The sequence below is a fragment of the Pristis pectinata genome, chromosome 1 (genome assembly GCF_009764475.1).
Source record: "Pristis pectinata isolate sPriPec2 chromosome 1, sPriPec2.1.pri, whole genome shotgun sequence".
Lineage (NCBI taxonomy): Eukaryota > Metazoa > Chordata > Chondrichthyes > Rhinopristiformes > Pristidae > Pristis > Pristis pectinata.
Window position 1 is genome coordinate 23,079,794 of NC_067405.1, and position 21,086 is coordinate 23,100,879.

A 21,086-nucleotide genomic window follows, 5' to 3' on the forward strand; every position below is an offset into this window, starting at 1 on the left:
CTGTGCTCGAGCATTAGTCTTCAAGTTTCTGTTATTCACTCAATTAGTTTGGAAATCATCAGATTTCTGAACGGTCCTTGAACCCATGAACACTGTCTCAATATTCCTTTTTTTTGCACTACTTATTTATTTTGTAATTTATAGTAATGTTCAAGTCTTTGCACTATACTGCTGCCGCAAAACAACAAATTTTACGTCATATGAGTCAGTGATAATAAACCTGATTCTGATTCTGATTTTGGTTGTAATGCATATATTGTACATCTTGACTGAACCAGTTGTGTCATTAGTATGAAAAGAAAACATCAGAAACTATATGTTTTTTAGTCACCTCAGTTAAATGTAATATTAACTTGTCCTCATTCCCAAATATTACCAACATCTCATGTATGACTATCAAAAGTTTCTCAAATGCCAGTGTTTTATATGTTCTGTGCAATTAAATGCAAATTTTACTGTGAAACACTAGCCAGTTACTCCTTTTCTACTCTTTTCAAGTAATTTTGCTGAGGAGAAAACTGGGAAAACTGATTCAGAAGTAGTTCCTGTCCAGCTCATACTTAACACCAGCCTAACCCCCATGCTCAGAGTGGCAACAGTTCTATTTCCAGCAAAACTCTAGCAGCATCAAAAAATTCAACCACATGCGTCAAAGTATAATAAAGTTTGGGCTGGGATGGCAACATGCATTATTTATTTCAACAGTGCTACTCTAAAAATTAATTATTTCTCGTGAGAAATGCAAGGGCGTGAGAGATGATAAGCTTATCTCAATTGAGTCTCCTGTGTGCACACGTGCAAACAGGAACCAGTTGAATTTAACCCAGCTTGTTTGGAACCACCTCAGACAGGTTCAATAACAAGTTAGTTAAAAATGAAACAGCCCTTTTGTGCATGTGTGCACAGGAGATTTTGTTTAGACGGCTTTATCAGAAGCTCAATTGCTTCTAGCAACCATCTGTATTGGGTTTGATCTAATACCTATTCAAATCAACATTGAACTGGAGTCAAAAAAGCATGTTTAAAGCAACAGGGCCGTTAACTTGCTGCTTCTAAATGTAACCATCTTGTTAGAAGTATTTTTAAACTCATATCTACTTCTCTCCTCCCAGTGGAATGTTTAGTCAATAAAAGTAGCACCATATTTTGTTGGAATGCCTTGATAGATATATTTAAAGTCTCTTCTGGTGTAAATTCAACAATAATTTCATTATGTTACTCAGATGGGGATGAGAATGCTCTAGGACATGGGATACCTTATTTTGGATGTGAAATAAGTTTGTCCAGTCTTAACACTCTGCATCCTCACTGCTTTCCCATTTCCTTAACAGCTGATTAAAAGCTTCATGGGGATCAATGGATTTCTCCCAACCTCTGGCCGGGTATCTTGTGAAAAGTAAACTTCAAACTACCATGTGTATCTCACATGTTATAATTTCTCAAACACATAGAGGTGTTCATCAGCAGATTAACATCAAATAACTGAGAGCACAGGAACCTGCTAGTGAAGATACATAAAGAAACAAGAAAGGGAATTCTCCTAGTTTTGAAAATCCTTGGTAGTCAGAACTTAAAACCAGTTGGTTATGGCTAAAAGGGAAGGGAAAGAGGCCATGGAGAAGCAATAGGGTTGGGGTTGGAGTGTTGAAGATTATGCATATTCAGTAATAGAAGAAAAATAGATCACAGCAGAAATGTTTGAAAAAGTCTTTTGCAGAATCGACAGCATGACTTCTCTTCAGTTTAACCAGGTAGGTAAGTATTCATTAATAAAAAAAGAATCTGTTTAGGAGTGTTAAAAAGTGCAAACAAGTCAAAGCATTTGTTCCCTGCGTAATCTACACATCAATTATCCTGCTGGGCTAATTGCTACTTTCTATACCCCAGGTACCTAAGCATTCACACATATTCAGTCTTTCATGCTCCTGATCAAAAACTGGTAGGTTGAGGAGATATGGGGAATATAGCCATTCTTGTCAGGCAGTCATTTACTCATTGCAAGGAGGTGGGATGGAAAGGAAAGCCATTTCCTGCATCTCGTTGTTACCTGGTGGGGATGCTATTCAGGTAACAAGGGTTCTGGCACAAGAGGGGAACAGCTGTGTTTTATACTTCATTCCCATTTGAATGAAACTCAGATGAACCTGGACAGAGACCTAGACTTCACCTGGATCCTATTTTCTCTGATCTTTTAGCTCCTGAGAGAGAAGGCCCCCTGACCTCCTTGCAATCCTATTTCCTATCTAATAATTCACAAAGTTCATGCCGGTAAACAATTCAGCACAGCTCAAAGCACAGATGCTGTTCAAAGTATGTCTTCACACTGATTTTGCTCATTGTCTTTAGGAACATGAATAAAAAGGCCAGTGGGGAACAATTTATTTTGGAAAGGCTCCAAAGACCTGGTTTTGATGGTTCTGTACAGCAAGCAGAGCAGCACCTTATCAAATGTGGCACACTAGTCACTCAACAGAAGGAATTTGATACTGTTCATATGGGTGTAACAATTGTTATATGTAATTAAATAATAACAAGACTCCTTGGGTTAGATGAATATTTTCCAAGATATTAATTCCTACTTTTATTTTTTGAAAGTGTATATAATTCATAAATAGATTTTTTTTACTCATTTTTCCTTCAGTCTAAAAAAACATTTTTTTTCTTTCTAAAGTATTCCATTGCAAGCAGCATCCATCCAGTATCCTATCCTTTATTAATCTGTTCAGTGTATGTCACCCAGATAATGTCTCCTTAGTGCATCATTTGTACAAAAGTGCAAGTACTGATAATATGGCCAGGATTCCTCAAATCAGCTTTGGAATATAATGCTCTGTAGAAATGGAATATGTTGTCCTACCAAAAGTATGTTTAATTTTCAAATTTGAAGAATTAGTTGCTTGAACACATAGACTGAGTAGTATTTGTAGACATACCAATCTGTAGACCCAGGCTGAAACTGAGGGTTTTAGTGACGGAAAGGCTTTGTGTTCACTTTGGACGTACTGTGCCAGTTTAATTTGACCCCACTGGCTCAGTACCATAAAAATTATTAAAGGTGGATTTCCTCAACTAAAGGCTGCTGATCCAGGTCCCTGGGATGTATCCAATTCACAAGCAAAGATGACAAGGGAAGGCATCAAATGGATTAAAATGCCAACTTTTACAGGGAAGGGAGCAATATAATGAGAATTTCTACAAATGTTGGCTTCCAAGGATAATTTTACTCTGACTGCTTTGGCTCATCACATTTATTTCATAGAGCTATCCAAATGATCATGTAGAAGCACTGTAATAGAGATAGTATGATACAGATAATCTACTACCTGTTTTGGTGAGTGCCAGCAATTGAGAAATAGCAATTTCAGGATTGACCTTGTCTAGGCTTCCAGAGGAAGTTATTATCTCCAGTTGTGGATTTTTGTGCAGATCAGACCAAATTTTGGACCACATCAATTTTGCAGCAACCATTGACTTTTGACATTGTAACTGGATACATTAAACAGTACTCTCAAATGAAGAAGCTGCATTAAATAGTTCTCTAAAGAATGCAAAACAACCTTGAGTAATTCAGATTGTTTCTCCATCTGCATGTCACTGATATTCTGATTTTTTTTCCAGGAAGGTAAAAGGAATCTGTGGGAAAAAGTGCTGGAGTGCTCACAATTTAATTAGGTATTGTGTTACAGATTTTTTTTTAGCAAACTAAAGACTGGCAAAAGCAAAACTTTTAGTCCTACAGTTCTCATTTAGTTTACATGGTAAAAGGAAGCAACTGCTATTAATTACTCTTTGAAACATTCTTTACTTATAACTCAAGCTGTGTGGAACTGGGTTGTGTTTGAAACAGTGTTCAACATATGCTTGATGTGTTAGCATATAAATTAGTCTTTACTAAATATATATTTAGCAAGTGGATTGAATTTGAAGCATGAGGTTAAAGATATTTGGAGTAGTGCATTTATGGGGTGCTATAAATGAATTATTGAAAATGTAAGTTATCTTATTATTTTTACTGTGCCGCAGTATATAGGATACCAAAGGAAAAGGGTCTGTTCATGCCATTCTAATGGAATTTTTACTACCCTGTCACAAGCAAGTTACTTGCTATATTAAGCACAGTTCTTGGCGCTCTCTCTCTCTCTCTCTCTCTCTCTCTCTCTCACACACACACACATTCTCTTTCTCTCTGTCCCTCACCCTCCCCTCCTCTATCTCTTTCCTTCTCTCTGTCTACCCTTCCCACTGCTGTACTATAGTAAGAACAACTTATTTTTTTCCTGTATTTATATCATTATTTGATAATGCAGTCACCCATTTGAAAGGTAACCTCAGTTTAAATTATATGTAACAAACTCTAAATGCATCAATATGTGGTTCTCAGCATTGCTTATATTCCTTTATTCCCTTGTAAGATGAAAGCACTAATGACTTGCCAAATGTTCATATCTCAGATGATGTAGTGGGGAGGGACTTCTAGTAATAGAGGACTTTGCACATGCGAAAACATTTAGGGCTCCACTATAAGAGAAAGGAAGCTGATAGCAATGCAGTGTGACTATCTGCCTGACTTTTGCCACACCCTATGTTGGACTGATGAGCACCAGTTTACTGCCCACGTCAGCAGATTCCAGTACCTGAGAGATAGGGTTCAGCAGACTGCTGATGGCATCGGGCCATACAGGCCTCCCAGAACAGCTGAAACTAACAGGAAAGGGATTGGAATCTGAATGCTGCAAGAGGCCAGGCTTCAGAGAAAGGCCACAGATAAGTGTTTCAACTTTTGAACAGTTACATCCATAACAGACAGATTTCTACAAGTGCCATACAATGTGCTGTGTGGAATCCTCAAGTCAATGTTTCAGTCATATGTTGTGGGATAGTGTAGAAACTTTTATAAAAGCTGGAAAAATATGTTCTTTGAGGCCAGTTGAGAGAAATGAGGCAGCAGGTGTGTAAAAGCAAATAAGTGTAAGGTGAAAGCTAGTAGCACAAAAGTAAGCTTGAATATTTACCCAGGTGGGAAAAAAATTGTACCTTAAACAAAATAAAAGGTGAAAGAAGTTTAATGAAATAAAAGTGGATTATATAGCGCCTTCTCCCTAAATGGCATAAGGTATCATTTTAGTAGATCAAGATGCTGATACTAGATACTTGGCCTGAATTAAACTCAAGCAAACTACCTTCCACATGTTGTCACATAGACAGGTGAAATAAAGTGGAAATAAGATCAAGGTTTCTGTCTCAATTCACAACAGGTGAAGTATTTTGGATAATTTATATTTGATTTGGTTGCAAATTGAGCAGATTGACATATCGCAGAAATCATATATTGATTCCGTATTCTTATGCAGGAGGGTGTGTGCCATTTTGCTTGGCTTCTACAAACATTCTAGAATTTCACACGATTTCACGTTTCAGATATTATGATGTATTCATACAGTGCTTACCCTCAATCACGTAAAAGGTAATAGAATGTGTATGACAGTATAAAGTGCACAATGTCAGTTCATTGATGCCATGCTCCTCGGCAAAAGCTGTACTTGCAGAGAATATCTGGGATACAACACCCAGTGCCAATTTTCCAGCATGTTCTTCTTTCAGTGTGAGATCAATGAATGTAATTGCAAAGGCTTGATGGTCCAAATGAACATTTTTTGGCCTGTGTACATACTTTGTAATGATTAGATTGTGTGAAATACCACAAGCAAGTCAGATGCTGTTGTCACTGATGTGCACACTCTGCAGTACGGGTCATTGAGCAGGAACTGGCAATAGATATCTGGGTAGTATTTGTTCTTTGTCCTTTTGCCTAGAAATAGAGCCTTATTCCAGTGCCCCTTGTATGTTCTGATTGATTCAGTTAAGTTTGCAGGAAAACAGTTACTATGTCTGCTTGGGTCTGTACCATACTGCATGACACATTGAGCCACTGAACCAATGAAATGCTGCATGAGAAAAAGTTTACACCATTAACTTGTTTCAAACTCAGAAATTGACATTTCCAGTATGCTGCTTTCAAAATCCTTGATGGCATGGCAGCACAGAAGTAAGTAAGTGTTACACTTTGCAAACTGTAAAGACTTCCCTTTGAGGTTGCAGTGATAGTGCAGATGCTTACAGAGTGTATGTGTGTGTGTGTGTGTGTCTGTGTGTATGTGTTTGTGTGTGTTTACGTGTGTGTTTGGCTGCATATATCTCTAAATAGACAGGGAATTAAAATACATTTTAAAATGATGTAAACGACAAGTATATAAGATGCTAATCTTGGTTGTTATTAAAATGTACATTTGTTAAACCATTAAAACATTTCAAGATTGGATTTACAATGTTGAACTCAAAAGTGTTAACTAATTGAATACTACCATTACCAAAAAGTTATTGTAAGATTGTCTCCTGATGCCTTGGCATTACATACAAGAGACTATCATTTAAATTACAATGGCATGATACTTGAAGACACACCTTATGGTCAATCATGGTGTTCCAAACAATAACAAATTTAAGTCCGCTGGGTCCTTGTTTGTTACAACTGTGCTGCCATTGCCCTAATTAATCATAATGTGTTGACCAGTGAGGTACAATAGGTATTTGATGAATAAATGCACTATAGCATAATAAATGCTTACAAGTGATTTCAGCTGCTTTGCAAATAAATCCATAGTGAGAATCTTCAGCAACAAATTTGGAAAATAAACAACTAATTTGGTAATAGCAAATGGCAAGTTGAGCTGTGAATGTGCTCTGGCTGGTTGCTTACTTCTTCTCAATGTTTTTTTTCCATACCTGTTCAAAATCTGCCAGCTTTCTTCCTGTTTGCACCAGTGTATCGAGGGGAGGAGTTCAACAAAAATACTGATTAAATTATGCATGGGAGCAGATAAGATACTTAATTTAGTCACTGCCTTTTTAAAAGCCGTAGGAAGCTAAAAAGAGACCTTTATTTTCTAAAAAGAAATTGGCCCCTTTGTGACAGCAAAGTACCAGCTTGCACACAGGCGAAACTGTAACAATTTTATATTCTCAACGTTTTGTGTGTATTTGGTTAGTTACAGTAATTATGCCCAATAACTGACAGCCGAAATCACGTAGGGGAAGGCAGACTGCTTTCACGCTTGGGCCCTGCTGCAGAACATCTGCTGAGAGATTTGCATATTAATTAACCCATATTAACTCTAATTATTCTGGGAAATTATCAAATAAATTGAATTTTCTAATTTTAACCTTTCTTTTGCTTGATGCGTGTTAAAGCTGATAGGATGTGGTCGCTGGCTCACCTGTGTGACAAACAGTTTTTTTTTCCTTGCTCTTTCGACCTGAGACCTAAGGGAGGCCTCTAGAGTGTGTGTGTGTGTGTGTGTGTGTGTGTGTGTGTGTGTGTGTGTGTGTGTGTGTGCCTGTGTGCTTGTATGTATGTGGGTGTGTGTGTGTATTCAATCTTTTGGCACCCTTACTTGATGGGGGCTCTGTGCATTTGTTGTACGATAGAACATGTGTGGATGTGTGCACAGATGGCTGAGTGTTATGGGGTGAGAAAAGGTGGTACCTCCGAACAGTTGAACAAACCTTGCTTTGCTAGCCTGTTGCTTAGGATTGAGCAAATAATGGGACTTTAATTGAATTAAAGACCAGCTTCAGTCAGTGCCACATGACAGAAATTATTGAATCTCTCCTTTCTCATTGTTCCATTTACACGTCGCTGAATTTCCTGCTTTTGTGCTTGTCTTCCCTGCCATAAAGCAAGACCCGTAATGCATTGAGCGTCTGCTTCTGTGCTTTTCACTTCTGTCACTTCTTGCCTAGTTTGGTGGGTTGTGAGGTGAGCCTGGTACAGTCAGCTGCATCTTTGTCAGTTTAACAAGGTCCAAAACTCCCTGGAAACCTAGCAGACAATGACCTCATTTCCAATTTGCAAATGCGTACACCTCCCCATTGAGCCATTCAGGTGATTAACATACTTCCAAATCCTTTTTTCTAAGCACGACAAATTTGCTTTCATCCAATCAGGTGAATGTCCGTTAACATCCCATGCAACTGATGGGCTGGAAAGCAACACATTGCCTGTGAGCCGTGCCAGACAGAGAAGGCTCTTGTTAATTCCCAGCACCAGAAATAAATATGATTCCTAGCTGAGAGGATACACGGCATTTGAGTATAGGCTGCCCCCAACCAGAAGTGAACTTTGTATTTTTATAAAACAACTGCTTTGCTGCTGATGGAAGGTGCTCGTTTGAATCTTTAGCTGCATGGGATCATGAGGGGTTATTTGCAGTAAGTTATTTCCTTGTGGACCCAGCTGTCAGTTCTTCATTTAAAGGTATGATTTGATTTTAGTCACCCCTGTATAAGCTATTTTGTAAAGGAAGTTCCAGTGAAAGTTGAGATTCACTGAGGAAAAGGCTGAAGGCAATACTGGCTGAGTGACTTTCATTACCGTTGCTCTTGGATGCAATATTTTATGCCTTAGGTGAAACAAAAGACCTCGAAGCACTATAACTCATTATTAGTATTCTGGGTTGATTGATAATTTATTGAAAGGGCTTTTGGGGAGCTTTGCTGCTCAGTTTCAAGTGATTTTACTACTGATAGATAGTGAAAAAATGTGATCTTTCATTCCAGTGCCGCCTGATTCTATTTGCATGTATATTAATCAACAGTAAGCCCAGGATTGACTCGTGGCCTTGAATTGGAGATGATCCAATGGTTCAGGTACCACTCCCTTTGGGAGAATAAAGCATACTGAGTGCAAGTGAAGTCAACCAGGAGCTATACTGGATAGTCAGAATGCTTAAAATAAAATGTATCATAACCTTTAATCTAAAAGCTTCAGATTGTTCTTTCAGTATTTAGCAGAGAAAGAGTATATTTCAGCAATTGCTTTTATCATAATTTAAAGTTGCTGGGTTTTTTGCTAAAAGCATTGCTGTGCAAGCTGGCACATAAAGATGATGATCTGTAAAGGCAGGAGGTTTAATGCTTTACAGAAGATCAGACCTTTACAATGTTATGTTTTTGCTTTATTTTCCCCTGCATTTGACTCTATTATTTAAACTCCATTCAGTTGAAGACAATCGAATCAGCTGTCAGCTCTATTTACAAGCCTGCAATTAATGCATTGTCTTCACTTGATGCCCCCATGCCATCTAATTTGCTTGGTCACAAGTCAGGAAACAGTTTGGCGCGATGACGTCTTTGCCGAGCGTGATCGTCATTGCTGAACGCGAGTGATTTGCGGTGCAGCAGTGGTGTCAATTAGATGGCCCCATTATTAGAAAGCCTGGGCCACTCTGAAGGTTGTGCACTTTGCCAAAATGGTTGTCTATGTTGCAACAAGGTTCTTAAGCTGTGCAAAACACTTTGGTAAGGTGTAACATTATCATATAGATACTGTGGCAAAATGATAGCAGAAATACATGAGCTTCTGAGTGGGAGACAGAATGGAATCAGTCGGTGCTGAGGTCCATTCACACTGTCTTTCATTTGTTACTCTGATCTGACCCATTAGATGAGCAATGGTAGCTTTCATCTTGGACCAGGCAGTGTTAATAAAGAAGTGGTCAAATTCACTCAATTTACTTCTATAATTATTTGGTGATAGACTGCATTGGGACCTGTGGGAGAAATAAGCTGTCCAGTCTCCTGGCCAAAGGCAATTGACAAACAACATTCATTAGAAAATTGATGGGCTGTTTCTGTGTGGGGACAGGAGGACTAGTAGTGGAGGGCCCAGGACAGGAAGAAACCTAATTAATATAAGTTGAATTTTTAACTCTAACTGATTGGTAGTTTAAAGCAAGTTGAAATAGTTATAAATACAGGACAACTCCATATGTCTTGAAATACAATTTGTTCACTTAAGCCCACCTAAAATTTTTATTAACATAAAGGTATTTTCTAACATTAGTTTTGAGTCATAGAGGCATAGAGTCATACAGAATGGAAGCAGGCCTTTTAGCCCAACTCATCCATGCCGACCAAGGTGTCTTCTTTCTTATTTTCCTGACTCAAAACACAACTAAATGTCTCTTGTCAAGGTCTACATATGTAGATACAAGCATCGGAATTAGGAAGCCACTTGGCCCATTAAGTCTATTCTGCTATTTAAAAAGATTATGGCTAATCTGATTGTAACCTCAACTCTGCATTCCTGTCTACCCATGGTAACCTTTCACTTGCTTATCATATATCTATCTATCTCTGTCTTAAGAATGTTCAAAGACACCACTTCCACCATCCTTTGAAGAAGTCAGTTGCAAAGACTTACAACCCTCTGAGAGAAAGAAAAACTCTGCCTCATCTCTACTTTAAGTGGGTGACTCCTTATTTTAAGTGGTGACCCCTAGTTCTGAATCTCCCTCAAGAGGAAATATCCTCTCTATATCCACCCTGACAAGACCCCTCAGCAAGTTGTATGTTTCAATCAATTCCCTTTTACTCTTCCAAGCATCAGCAGATGCAAGTCTCTAATGACATCTTATATAATAGTGACAAAGGCCATAGAGTCATACAGCACAGAAACAGGCCATTCAACCCACTGAGTTTGCCCTGACCATCAAGCATCTGTTTACACTAATTCTATTTTGTTCTTCCCCTGGATTCTAGCACTCTCCTATACACTGGGGCCAATTTACTGTGGGTGTGTAACCTGCCAGTTTACACATCTTTGGGATGTAGGAGGAAACTGGAGCACCTGAAGGAAGTCAACTCAGTCACAGGGAGTGTACACAAGCTTCACACAGACAGCACTAGATGTCAGGATTGAACCTGGGATGCTGAAGCTGTGAGCCAACATTCTACTAGTTGTGCCACCTAGCCTTCCTTGCCTTTCTTGACTTGTCTGCTGCCTTTGACACAATTGGCCACATCCATCTTCTCTAATACCAAGAATGCACTCACCCATGTTCACTCTCATCTATCCATTTGTAATCAGATAATCACCTGCAAGTGTTACCTGAATCCTCACTAGTGTCTGTGGTGTCCCCCAGAATCTATCTTTGGCCTCTCCTATTTGTCATCAGCATTAAAACCTATAGAAATATTAATGGAAAGTACAACATCTATTTCTGCAGGAATGTTTGTGACATTCCTACTTCACCTTCCTTCATTCCACTCCCTCTAAATTGTCTGCAATTTATATAGCATATAGCATTGATTGAGCAGTAATTTCCTTCAACTAAGATGTGCTTAGAATCCCTGTCACAAACTCTGTTTCGCTGGCCTCTGATTCCACCCCCTCCCTTTATCTATCTGAAACAGAACTGAACTGTTTGCAACCTTAGTGCAACATCTCTCCCTGGACCATATAGTTGCAACATCACTGAGACCACCTGGTTCCACCTCGAAAACACCACCCTGATCTGAAATTGCCTTAATTGATCTGCTGCTGAAACTGTCATCCACAACTTTATTACCTTAGGCCCGTAATTTTAGTTCATTCCTGGCCATCTTCTTTCACTGGATTCTTCAGAAGGCTGAGGTGATTGAAACCCCCTCTACCCATATCACAACTGGCACCATGTGTTGAAACCCAATACTTACATGCTTTCTGACTTACACTGTCTTTCACCTATGCAATACCTTGATGTTAAAATTCTCACCCATTTTCAAATCCCATCTATAGCCTTAGCCAGCTTTGTCACTAGTTCCAAAACCCATTAAGCTTTCTGTGCTCCTCCAACTCTTGGTTGTCCCCAAATTCTGTCTTTGGCAGGTCTGCCTTAAGCACTCTTCTCCCTAAATCTCACCACCTCCACACCTCCCTTTCCTCCTTTAGGATGATTTTTGATATTTGGTCTCTCTATATCAGCTTATGTCACTTTATATTTCCTTGTGGCTTGGCAACAAACTTCATTGGCTAACTCTCATGAAGCACCTTGGGATGTTTTCTCGTGTTAAAGGGACTACATAATTACAAGTTGTTGTTAAAGATACTTAAGAGTCATCACTGGAATACCTACCCTCAGTAACCAGGCAAAGACCTGATCAAACAGCTCAAAATATACAGAAGGGGAGCAGATACTAATGTATATTTTATTCAAGATTATGGCTAGCACCTTCCAGAGAAGGTGTTTATTACCCAACTGGGCCAAATGACATGTTTCTGTGCTGTAAATTCTTTATATTTCTTTGCATATAACGAGACAAGGAGGACTTCAGTCCTGATGTTCTGCACATTTTTAACAACATAGCAACTGGATGTATTATAGGACATTATGGTTACTGTAAAACTTATGAAGAAAAACTGCCTGGAAAATCTCTTTTATTTTGCAAGGGGTAGCGTTGTGTGTCATCTCCACAATAATGATGATATCAATTTCTAGTGATGCAATGGCATGTTGAACATGATTTGCACATTTGCAAACAAATGAAAAATGGTTTGCCAAACATGGTGTTGTTAATGCAACATGTCCTTGCAACCCTTTATTCTGATAGAATAAAGCCATTTTGAGGTGGAACTGTCTTTTTTCAAGCCAGCTTTTTGCAAAAGCAGCTAGATAATTGTTTCTCTGACAATCTCACTAAAGCCATTTAGTTTGTGTAGGTGTCTGGCTGGCTGAGCCTGAATTTCAATGGTTTAGAAAAATGTTATAGGAACACTGCAGCCTTAAAAGTGCACAGTAAGTCTGTTCCATTGAGACATTTTATCTTATCACCATGTACAGTTTAGAAAGAGAAAAACAAATACTGGACCAAAGCACACACAGCCTTCAGAAATATATTTACTTTGTTTTATTTCATATACATCGTACTTCAATGAGAAGAGCCGGAAGGAGCAGTGTAGGAAACATTTCCTTGGACTTATGAGAGCATCTGTATTGTGGTTTAAAATGAGAAATAAAATCACAGGAGTGAGTTAATATGGTATTGCTTATGTGTGGGTGCATGCTGTACCAAAATCATACTTAGAGCATTATTTATTTATATTTCAGCATAGCTTGCAGCAAGATGGAAGCTCAAATTTTATTTTCTGTTTTATCAGAAAAGGGTGGCTAATCTACAACCACATTTGTGTGACATTTTTTAAAATATTTAGGTTTTATTCCTTTATGTTTTAAAGTTGAAATTGGTGTTTGGTATCTTGTCCTGTTGAAGGCTGAAACCCTGTTACATGTACTTTTTTAAAAATATCTGCAAGATGTTCTCTTGTGATACAGCACTATGATATATACCGGCAGAGCAAGGTTATTATTTTTGTTATAAAACAAAACTTGTGGTAGGAAAAATGAAAAAATCATTTGAATAGATGAACTTCCCTTCATCAAATGTGCCATTGAAAATTATGGCTCAGAAGAGGCATTAATCTATTTTTTCACGTTAGAAATAACTTAAAGGAAATTTGCACCAACAGAAGTTGGAGAAAGTTATTTTTTAATTTTACTAAACATTTTCTTCACATAACTTGAAAAACCAGATGGAATATTGTGTCAGGCACCGTTGGGCTTGAGTGATTTTATTAGAAGTGGAGGGGTGGGGGGGGGGGGGGGTTCCACTATGGAAATCCTTCCATGGATCTCAGTGAGATTTCTACACGTTTAGTTTGCTGGACTTTGCAGTTGTTCACTTGGCAGGCATTTTGCATTGTTCTGGAACTAATATGGGGCCATTGTTTACTCTGGGCCAGCAAATGGACATCTTTCTTTCTTTCTCTCTCTCTCTCTCTCTCTCTCTCTCTCTCTCTCTCTCTCTCTCACTCACTCACTCTCTCACTGTCTCTTTCTCCCCCCACCCCACCCCCTCTCTCTTCATCCGTGAGTGTTTACAAAATAACTCTGAAACATTTTTCAGGCACCCACTTCTTTGTAGGTTGAAGTAATACCCTGTACTGGTGCCAACTTGCAGCCTGATGATTAAAACTTCTGTGGTGGTTCTTGGGTAAATCTAGAGGAGCCATGTGTAAGAAATGGCTCATTTTAGACCAGAAACAGACAACACCAGAACAAAGTCCCTACAGCTATTAGGAAAAAAACTAGCTTGATTTTGTCTTTTTATAAAGAAAAAGGATTAAATCCTTCATTTTGAAATGAAAAAAAATGTAGATTATTATTTTAGCTCAAATTCACGTATCCTTGTCAATTAAGGGAACATGTTTTTGTTATTTAAGGTATCCAGACGGATTAGACCACCTCTTATTTTTGTAAACTGCATTAATTAAAAATCTAGAGGTTTGCATAAGTTATTGAACAAGTAGTCTTTAGATTACATCAAGAATGCTTGTACTACCAAATTGATTTCTGATTTATTTTTTTAAAAAGAGGACAATTTCAGTATCATTTGTAGTTGTCTTGGTGAGGGGGTGCTGGGCTTATTAGTGCAATAAAATGGTAATGTTCAACCAAGCACTATTGTTCCATCTTTCCCACAGTCAAAGTGAGGTCTCTGAGCCAATAGCTGGTGTTGTGGTTTGTGCTTATTGCTCAGAGGAGACATTCTTGTCAGGACAGAAATTGGTATTTATGAAGAGAACAATATTTACTGTCACCCAGGTCTTGCAGGTTGGGAAGGTATTCCTGCCCTTTGAGGGTGATATATGCCTTGCTGCTGCCCCTACACTGAGCCATGACTTCATTGCTTGTTTAGCTTGTGCTGATATTTGTGAGTGCAGTACCTAGTGATTAATCATGTATCACCCTTTTCTCTGAAGTATTTGAATCACACTGCACTGAGCTGCTCACGTGTTATTCAGAAAGAATGCTGTGGACAAGCAAAAGACCTTACAAGGCATGTTTTTTGTGGAATAAAAAGCCTTTTAATGCTTGTCCAGCCTTAGATAATTTTATTCACTCCTTCAAGCCCTCCTTTTATTTCCTTTGCACCCAGAGACCAGTTTTTAGGGGGTGGGTTGATAGCTTCCCAGGGCTTGGGCCTTTTGTTGTAGCCTGAGACAAATATATCCAGTGAAGCCTTGAACCCTTGTGCAATAAAGTATCTTCGACATGTTGCTAAGAAATGGTTAAACTGCTGTTGCAAAGGAAGGGCACAACCAATTGTGCCAAGGTATATCTGGACCACACAGCTAGATTGAAGACGAATATCCCCACTTTATGTAAAAAAATCATTTATTTTTCAAGGGCATTTCTCAGGCTGAACTTGGCTAAACCCTTGTGGTCACACCTCTTTGAAAAGGTTTTGTTTCGCCCGTCAATTGGTATTCAAACCAGGTCAGCATTTCTGTTTGCCCAACTTTGCTGCCGTTTTCATTTTAATTTGCACCTGTTGTGCAGTTGTTGGAAAGGCAAGTGCAGGCCCGCAGATTGTACAAAGATCATATTATGAGTAGATATGCACAGTGTAATCTTTTTTGTCTAGCTAATGTTTTTTTTAAGAATTTTTTAATGTTACTTTTTAAAGGAGTAAAATTAAACAGCAAATCTTCCAAAAGCTGCAGATATCGTGGCCTGGAGTTGTTAATAGAAAAGATTTCAATGTCGTACAAATTCATGAGAGCAGGATTCTAAACCTGATACAACCAAAATTCTGTTCCTGCCACTCTGTATAATCTGATAGCTGGCAAGAGCTACTTGAGATAGCTCAGCAGATAAAACCAAAGGATTTCTCTATTAAAGAGTGAAGAAATCAAAATGAGCCTGAAAAGAGCTGGAATTTTTTTTTGTTTCTTCTTCCCATGATGTCATATAACTGAGCTGCTCGGTTTTGAGCATGTGTATTTGCATGCAAGTGTGTCCATTTGTGTTTCCCGTGAGCTGGGTTAAACAGTTTCTGGCAGTGTTATGTCTGCATATGTGTATCTGATGGTATGTTTCTCAAGCTAAACTAATGCACCTGTGTTTATTACTCTAATCTTTCTTGTCTAGTGGCAAAGTGGACAATTTATGTACTACCATGCACACTGAATGACTGGAAAGGCAGACTAATACAGAAGCAGCCACCTTCAATTCAGTTCAAAGACCTTATTTATAAACTGTCTATTTTAAGGAATGCTAGTGCGAGTGCATCAGGTCTGTGTGGCAAAATAAACTGGTTTATTTTCGTTCTTGACTTGTTCTGACATTTGAAACATGTTTCGAAGCATAATCTGCATGTTTTGCCAGTATTCTCAAAATGTTGTAGAGGGACAATTGTTACATCCTGGGTGGAGGAATTCATTTAAAAAGTTTCAGACATGCACAGGTTCGGGAGAATGCAGTAACTGTGCAGTTTTTTGTCCTTCACTTCATAAAAGCTTTGGTTCCATGTACCTTTTTTTAACTCTAGTATCCCCTATTTCCTTTTCTCTGTTGCAGTTTTGAACTATGAGAATGTAGTGGATACGGGTTCAGAAACAGATGATGAAGACAAGCTTCACATTGCAGAAGAAGACAGTATTATAAATGCCCTGGACCGAGATTCCAGTCCAGTGACAATGCCCAACCACGATTCTTCCCCACATGGGAACCAAGTATTGTTGCCAAGAGAGGATGAAGAAAGTGAGAAGAGAGATTGCGGCACGGACCACACCTGGCACAGCAGGGAGACACTACCAGTCTCAATAGATAGTACTGGTAAGTCTTAACTTCTGGACTAATGATAGGATCACTGCTCCAAAAATATTAAAACGCATGATGCTGGCTTTACACAAAATTCATTCCAATTAATTTGACTAAGTGTACTTGTTAAACAGTGGAATGAGCTACAAATGTCTTAAGTTCTAAATGTTACAGGTTAGTGATGATTCAACCACTATAATACACTAAATTTTGTGACACCCTCCAGAAGCCAATGCAACTTGGTAAATCAGAGGTTAAACTTGTAAAAGAGCTCTGTTAACATTTTTATGAATCTTTCACTTACCTGGTGTTGAATTTAATTATAGAGTAATATTGGGGAGGAGTGCAGATTGTAATTATTGTCTAATTACAGGAAAATAACATCACTTTATTGTCATGTCTAAGGGACATAGTTTGACACTAGTCACTATGAACAGACATTAAAAACTTTTCACTAATATTTCTTGTCAATCAAAGATCTACATACTCTAATATAAAGAGAGGAGGTCAATGTTTAAAATAAAATCTCTGTGATTTTGGGATCAACATAGCATAATATCAAACATTAAAATCACTTTTATTTCCATTGATTCAATACCTACAATGTTATTATTTAGGGCATTGTTGATGCATATCTGCTTTCTGCATTCAATGAATGTTATACTTGATGTCAAAGAGGCATGTGCTATATTTTCGAGTATTCACTTCAAAAATGCTCCACTTCTTGGTCTGTTTGTTAGCTAAATGCAACATTCATAGAATCATAGAATTGTCATGCCACAAAAGGAAGACATTCAGCCATCAAGTCCGTGTGCTGTCAGACCCATTCCTTCGTCTTTCCCCACAGTTCTTCAAATTATTTTCCTTTAAGAGCTTCTCCAATTCTCATTTGAAATCCTAAGTGACACTGTTTCCATCATCCTTGCAGGCAGTGAATTCTAAATCATAACAACTTTCTGTTTAAAAAAAGTTTTTCTTCACATTGACATTATCTTTTGCCTACATTTTAAAATATTAGTTGCTTGGCCATTTGAACTATCTGCAGCAGTCGTTGGCTTAGAGGAACTGCTGAAACCAAGTGCAAGAGCTGAATCATAACAATGGTCACAACAGACGCAAACTCTGCTTATAATCGTATCTGTTATCTTGGCTTCTTTGCATATCTGATTCTGCATGCCCTCCCGTGCTGGTATTGTCAGCATTTTGTGCTAAAATAATTTTATAAAAATATACCAATTTTGGGGATTCTTTAAATGTGATACTGGAATACACCATCTTTAAGGATTTGCTTGGGGAGATACTTCTGTTGAGGGGAAATAAGGATACAAATAACTGAGCATGTTTTCAAACTTTGCAGGGAGTGGTTGGATTAAAACAAAATTGGGCATAATTTGTCAAATTGGTCAGAGTGGGGAGAGATGTGGTGATGGGTTCATGGATGTAATAACATAGGACAAGCCCCTCATAACCTAGGCTATTGTCATGCACCCCGTTGAAAGAATATTATGTGACTACAAGAAAATCACTTACTCGCTGAAGAATCTGACATTTTTCATGTTGAAGCTAATGAATCTTCAATGGTACAGTTCATGATGAGTCAGAAGAGACATTGTCTCACCTAGAATTTATAGCACAGAAATACACTGTTCAGTATACCAGTCTATGCTCCTTACAAGCTTATTCCCCTATAATTGGTTCTTTCCACCTTGCCACATATTCATCTTTTACCCACAGCTTTGTGTAAATGTCAAGCTGCACTCATTGGCACAAAAGGCCTCAATACTACCTTCTCCAACCATTACACCTACTAGTGAGTCTTCCATTCACTACTGTTATCTACAGTATTTGTCTCTTTCTCTTTCCCTCTTCATCTGCTTCTCTTACTTTTTTCATCTCTTGTTTGGCTCAAATTCTACTTCTTTCTCTCTTTTATTTCTCCTCAGATTCTCTCCTCCTCTTTCTCTGTCGTAGACTCAGAGAGAGTTACAGTGTGGAAACAGGCCTTTCAGCCCATTGAGTCCACACTGACCATCAACCACCCATTTACACTAATTCTATATTAATTCAATATTTTCCCCACATTCTCAACTACCTAAACACACAATGTGCAATTTGCAGTGGCAATTAACCTACCAACTTGCACATCTTTGGGATATGGGAGGAAACCCACATGGTCACTGGGAGAATATGCGAACTCCACACAGCACTCGAGGTGAGGATTGAACCTGGGTCTCTGGCACTGTGAGGTGCCGCTATACTAGCTGTGCCACTGTGCTGCCTTCTCTGCTCCTCTCTTCATTCCTCCACTTCAGGACAACAGGCTGATGGCAGGTAGAGGGTTGCCATTTGACAGGGAGGGACCTGGCCAAAGCCTTTTGTTTGAAAGGCTTTTTGTAGAGCATGGGAGGTGAGCTGTAATTCAGACTGGGATTAGGTCATTGGTAAACAAGTTACACAAAGACAAAGGGAGGTGGGCCATAACTACAGGTCATACATTAGAGAGAGGATAGAAAATAAACAGCCTGTGAAACATACACTTGGGAGCTCTGAAAGGTAAGTATAATGCTACATGTACAAAACTCACAGCTTAAACTCTTGACACCCTGTCATGACAAGCAACGTAGCAGCCAGAATCTTAACACCTGAAGTAAGTGTGACACAAACAAGAAGATTCTAAACTTTAAATGTGCAGTAGATAAATTATGGTGATTGTAATAGCTAAGTGGCATTAAGCACCATGATAGGATTATTTGCCTAGAGGTCCTTTGTGCTTATAAAAAAAATATTAATTTGTAAGGGCTCACAAATGTTTCAAGGCTGGCTTGCTGTGTCTGACACAATGGGTAAGTACAAGATGCCACAGAGAGTGCTATGTTTGTCATTTTGTCCTACCTGAACCCTTTAATCTTGGGACAATTGTTGAGCTGTCACCATTTAATGATATATATCCACTTGCAGCTGTGAGGCTTTAGATAATCCAGATCCCATTTTGTAATTAATAGTCTATCAAAGTCAATCCAGAAATACAGTAATATTAATGGAAACAAAAATCTAATTGACCATGAATATCCCAAATACCTTCACTCAGGGCATCATAATTCAAATCGCTGGCTAAGGGAGTGAAAGCCACATGTTCCAGCTTTCGACTTCCACTGATTTCAGAAAGCATGAACATGATTTTTATGCTTAGTGTAAAAGAGAATGAGAATGTGTAGATATGGTCTCAGATTAGTTACCACTACCAGTACGCTGTTTTTATGTGCATAGGCTTATTGAAAGAAGCCTTCTGATGTGAGGTTGGAGCCTATATTAACATGTTGGCTCTTCAGTGGTTCCCCACTGAAATACTGAGGTATAAATGAGGTAATTACTTTGTTACCCATGCTCTTGCCCATTTGCCCCTTCAGTGACTTCAAACTATGGACTAGGATTTGTGAGATTGAGATTACTGTGAGTTTATGCTGACCTGGATTTGTTCCCCACTACCCTCCTGCTCAGTTTTACTGAGAGTTTTACTCAGCCTTGCTTAATGTAAGAACCAGTCTTCAACTGACCAGCCACTGACCCAGTGTGGACACTGACTTGAATGTGTGTGATTTCCTGATGGAATGTTGACGAGGCTTGAGTCTGTCCTCTGCTCTGCAGGTCTCCCAGAGATCAGAATCCACCGCTGCATTTCTCTGGCCATCAAGTGATAATCACTACCGCCAAATAGCCTGGTTTTACCAAAGCTCATGCAGAAAAAAAACTAACTGCTGACCTCTCAGAACTGTACCTCAGTGAGAGTCAGCATTTACAGGAGAGCAAGGGGAAACAGAACTTTCAGTTCATGCCAAGAAGCACTCCTAAACTGTGTTGCCATTTCATGCAATGAGGATTACAAAACTTCAGTACATTCTGAAAGTGGGTTTCCGAATTGTGCTACTCTTGCCTCTGTGACACTATTCTAAGAATGTTCAAGAGATTGCCCATGTAATTGTATCAAATGCATGAGGACAGCGAGAGAATAAGATTTTTTTTCACAAAGCAGCAATTTATTTAGTTTTAAACAAGCTGATAAATATCAGCTGCAAGTCCGGGCACCTGAAAACAAGGAAGTAGGTGCCCTGTGGGATATTTCGTAACCACTTTAAAAAAAAACACTGTGACAGCAGGGCCGATTGCCCTAATCTTAAATTTTAATGCACTTGTCATTGGGGAGGGCTAGAGGAGACAGCTCTACCGAGATGGACCTGTGATTACAACAACCCACCATTTTGTCCTCTTCTTCCTCAAGTGGCTAAGCAGAAGTTGGGCAGATTACATCTGCCTTGACCTTAGCCTTATCTGAGCACGGTCAGATATCTTGTCTATTTTTGAAATAAGTGCTATCATTTGTAAACATGCTTCAGTCCGTCCAGGTTACATGCATTTTCCAGGTACGTCACTGACTCGGGCCATAGTATTTGGGTGTAGGAAGTAAGTACTAGTAGTTAAATTTGCAAATAGGAAATGTTAATTCCAAAGGGAGCATTCTGTGACACTGTGCTTCTGCTGAATGAACAGAAAATGGTGCACAATATTTGGACAATTTCCAATACACATTCCCAGCATGCAAGTATTCAT

General features: G+C 38.7%; 1 protein-coding gene across 3 annotated transcripts in view; it reads left to right on the forward strand.

The window, feature by feature from the left end:
• The window catches only part of LOC127567635 (zinc finger E-box-binding homeobox 2-like), a 120,247-nt gene that overhangs the window by 67,920 nt on the left and 31,241 nt on the right, over positions 1-21,086 (forward strand). For all 3 annotated transcript variants that reach the window (XM_052010619.1, XM_052010618.1, XM_052010620.1), the window contains exon 3: positions 16,239-16,496. In XM_052010619.1, coding sequence (XP_051866579.1) covers positions 16,239-16,496 — 258 coding nt within the window. The remainder of the gene's footprint in view (positions 1-16,238; positions 16,497-21,086) is intronic.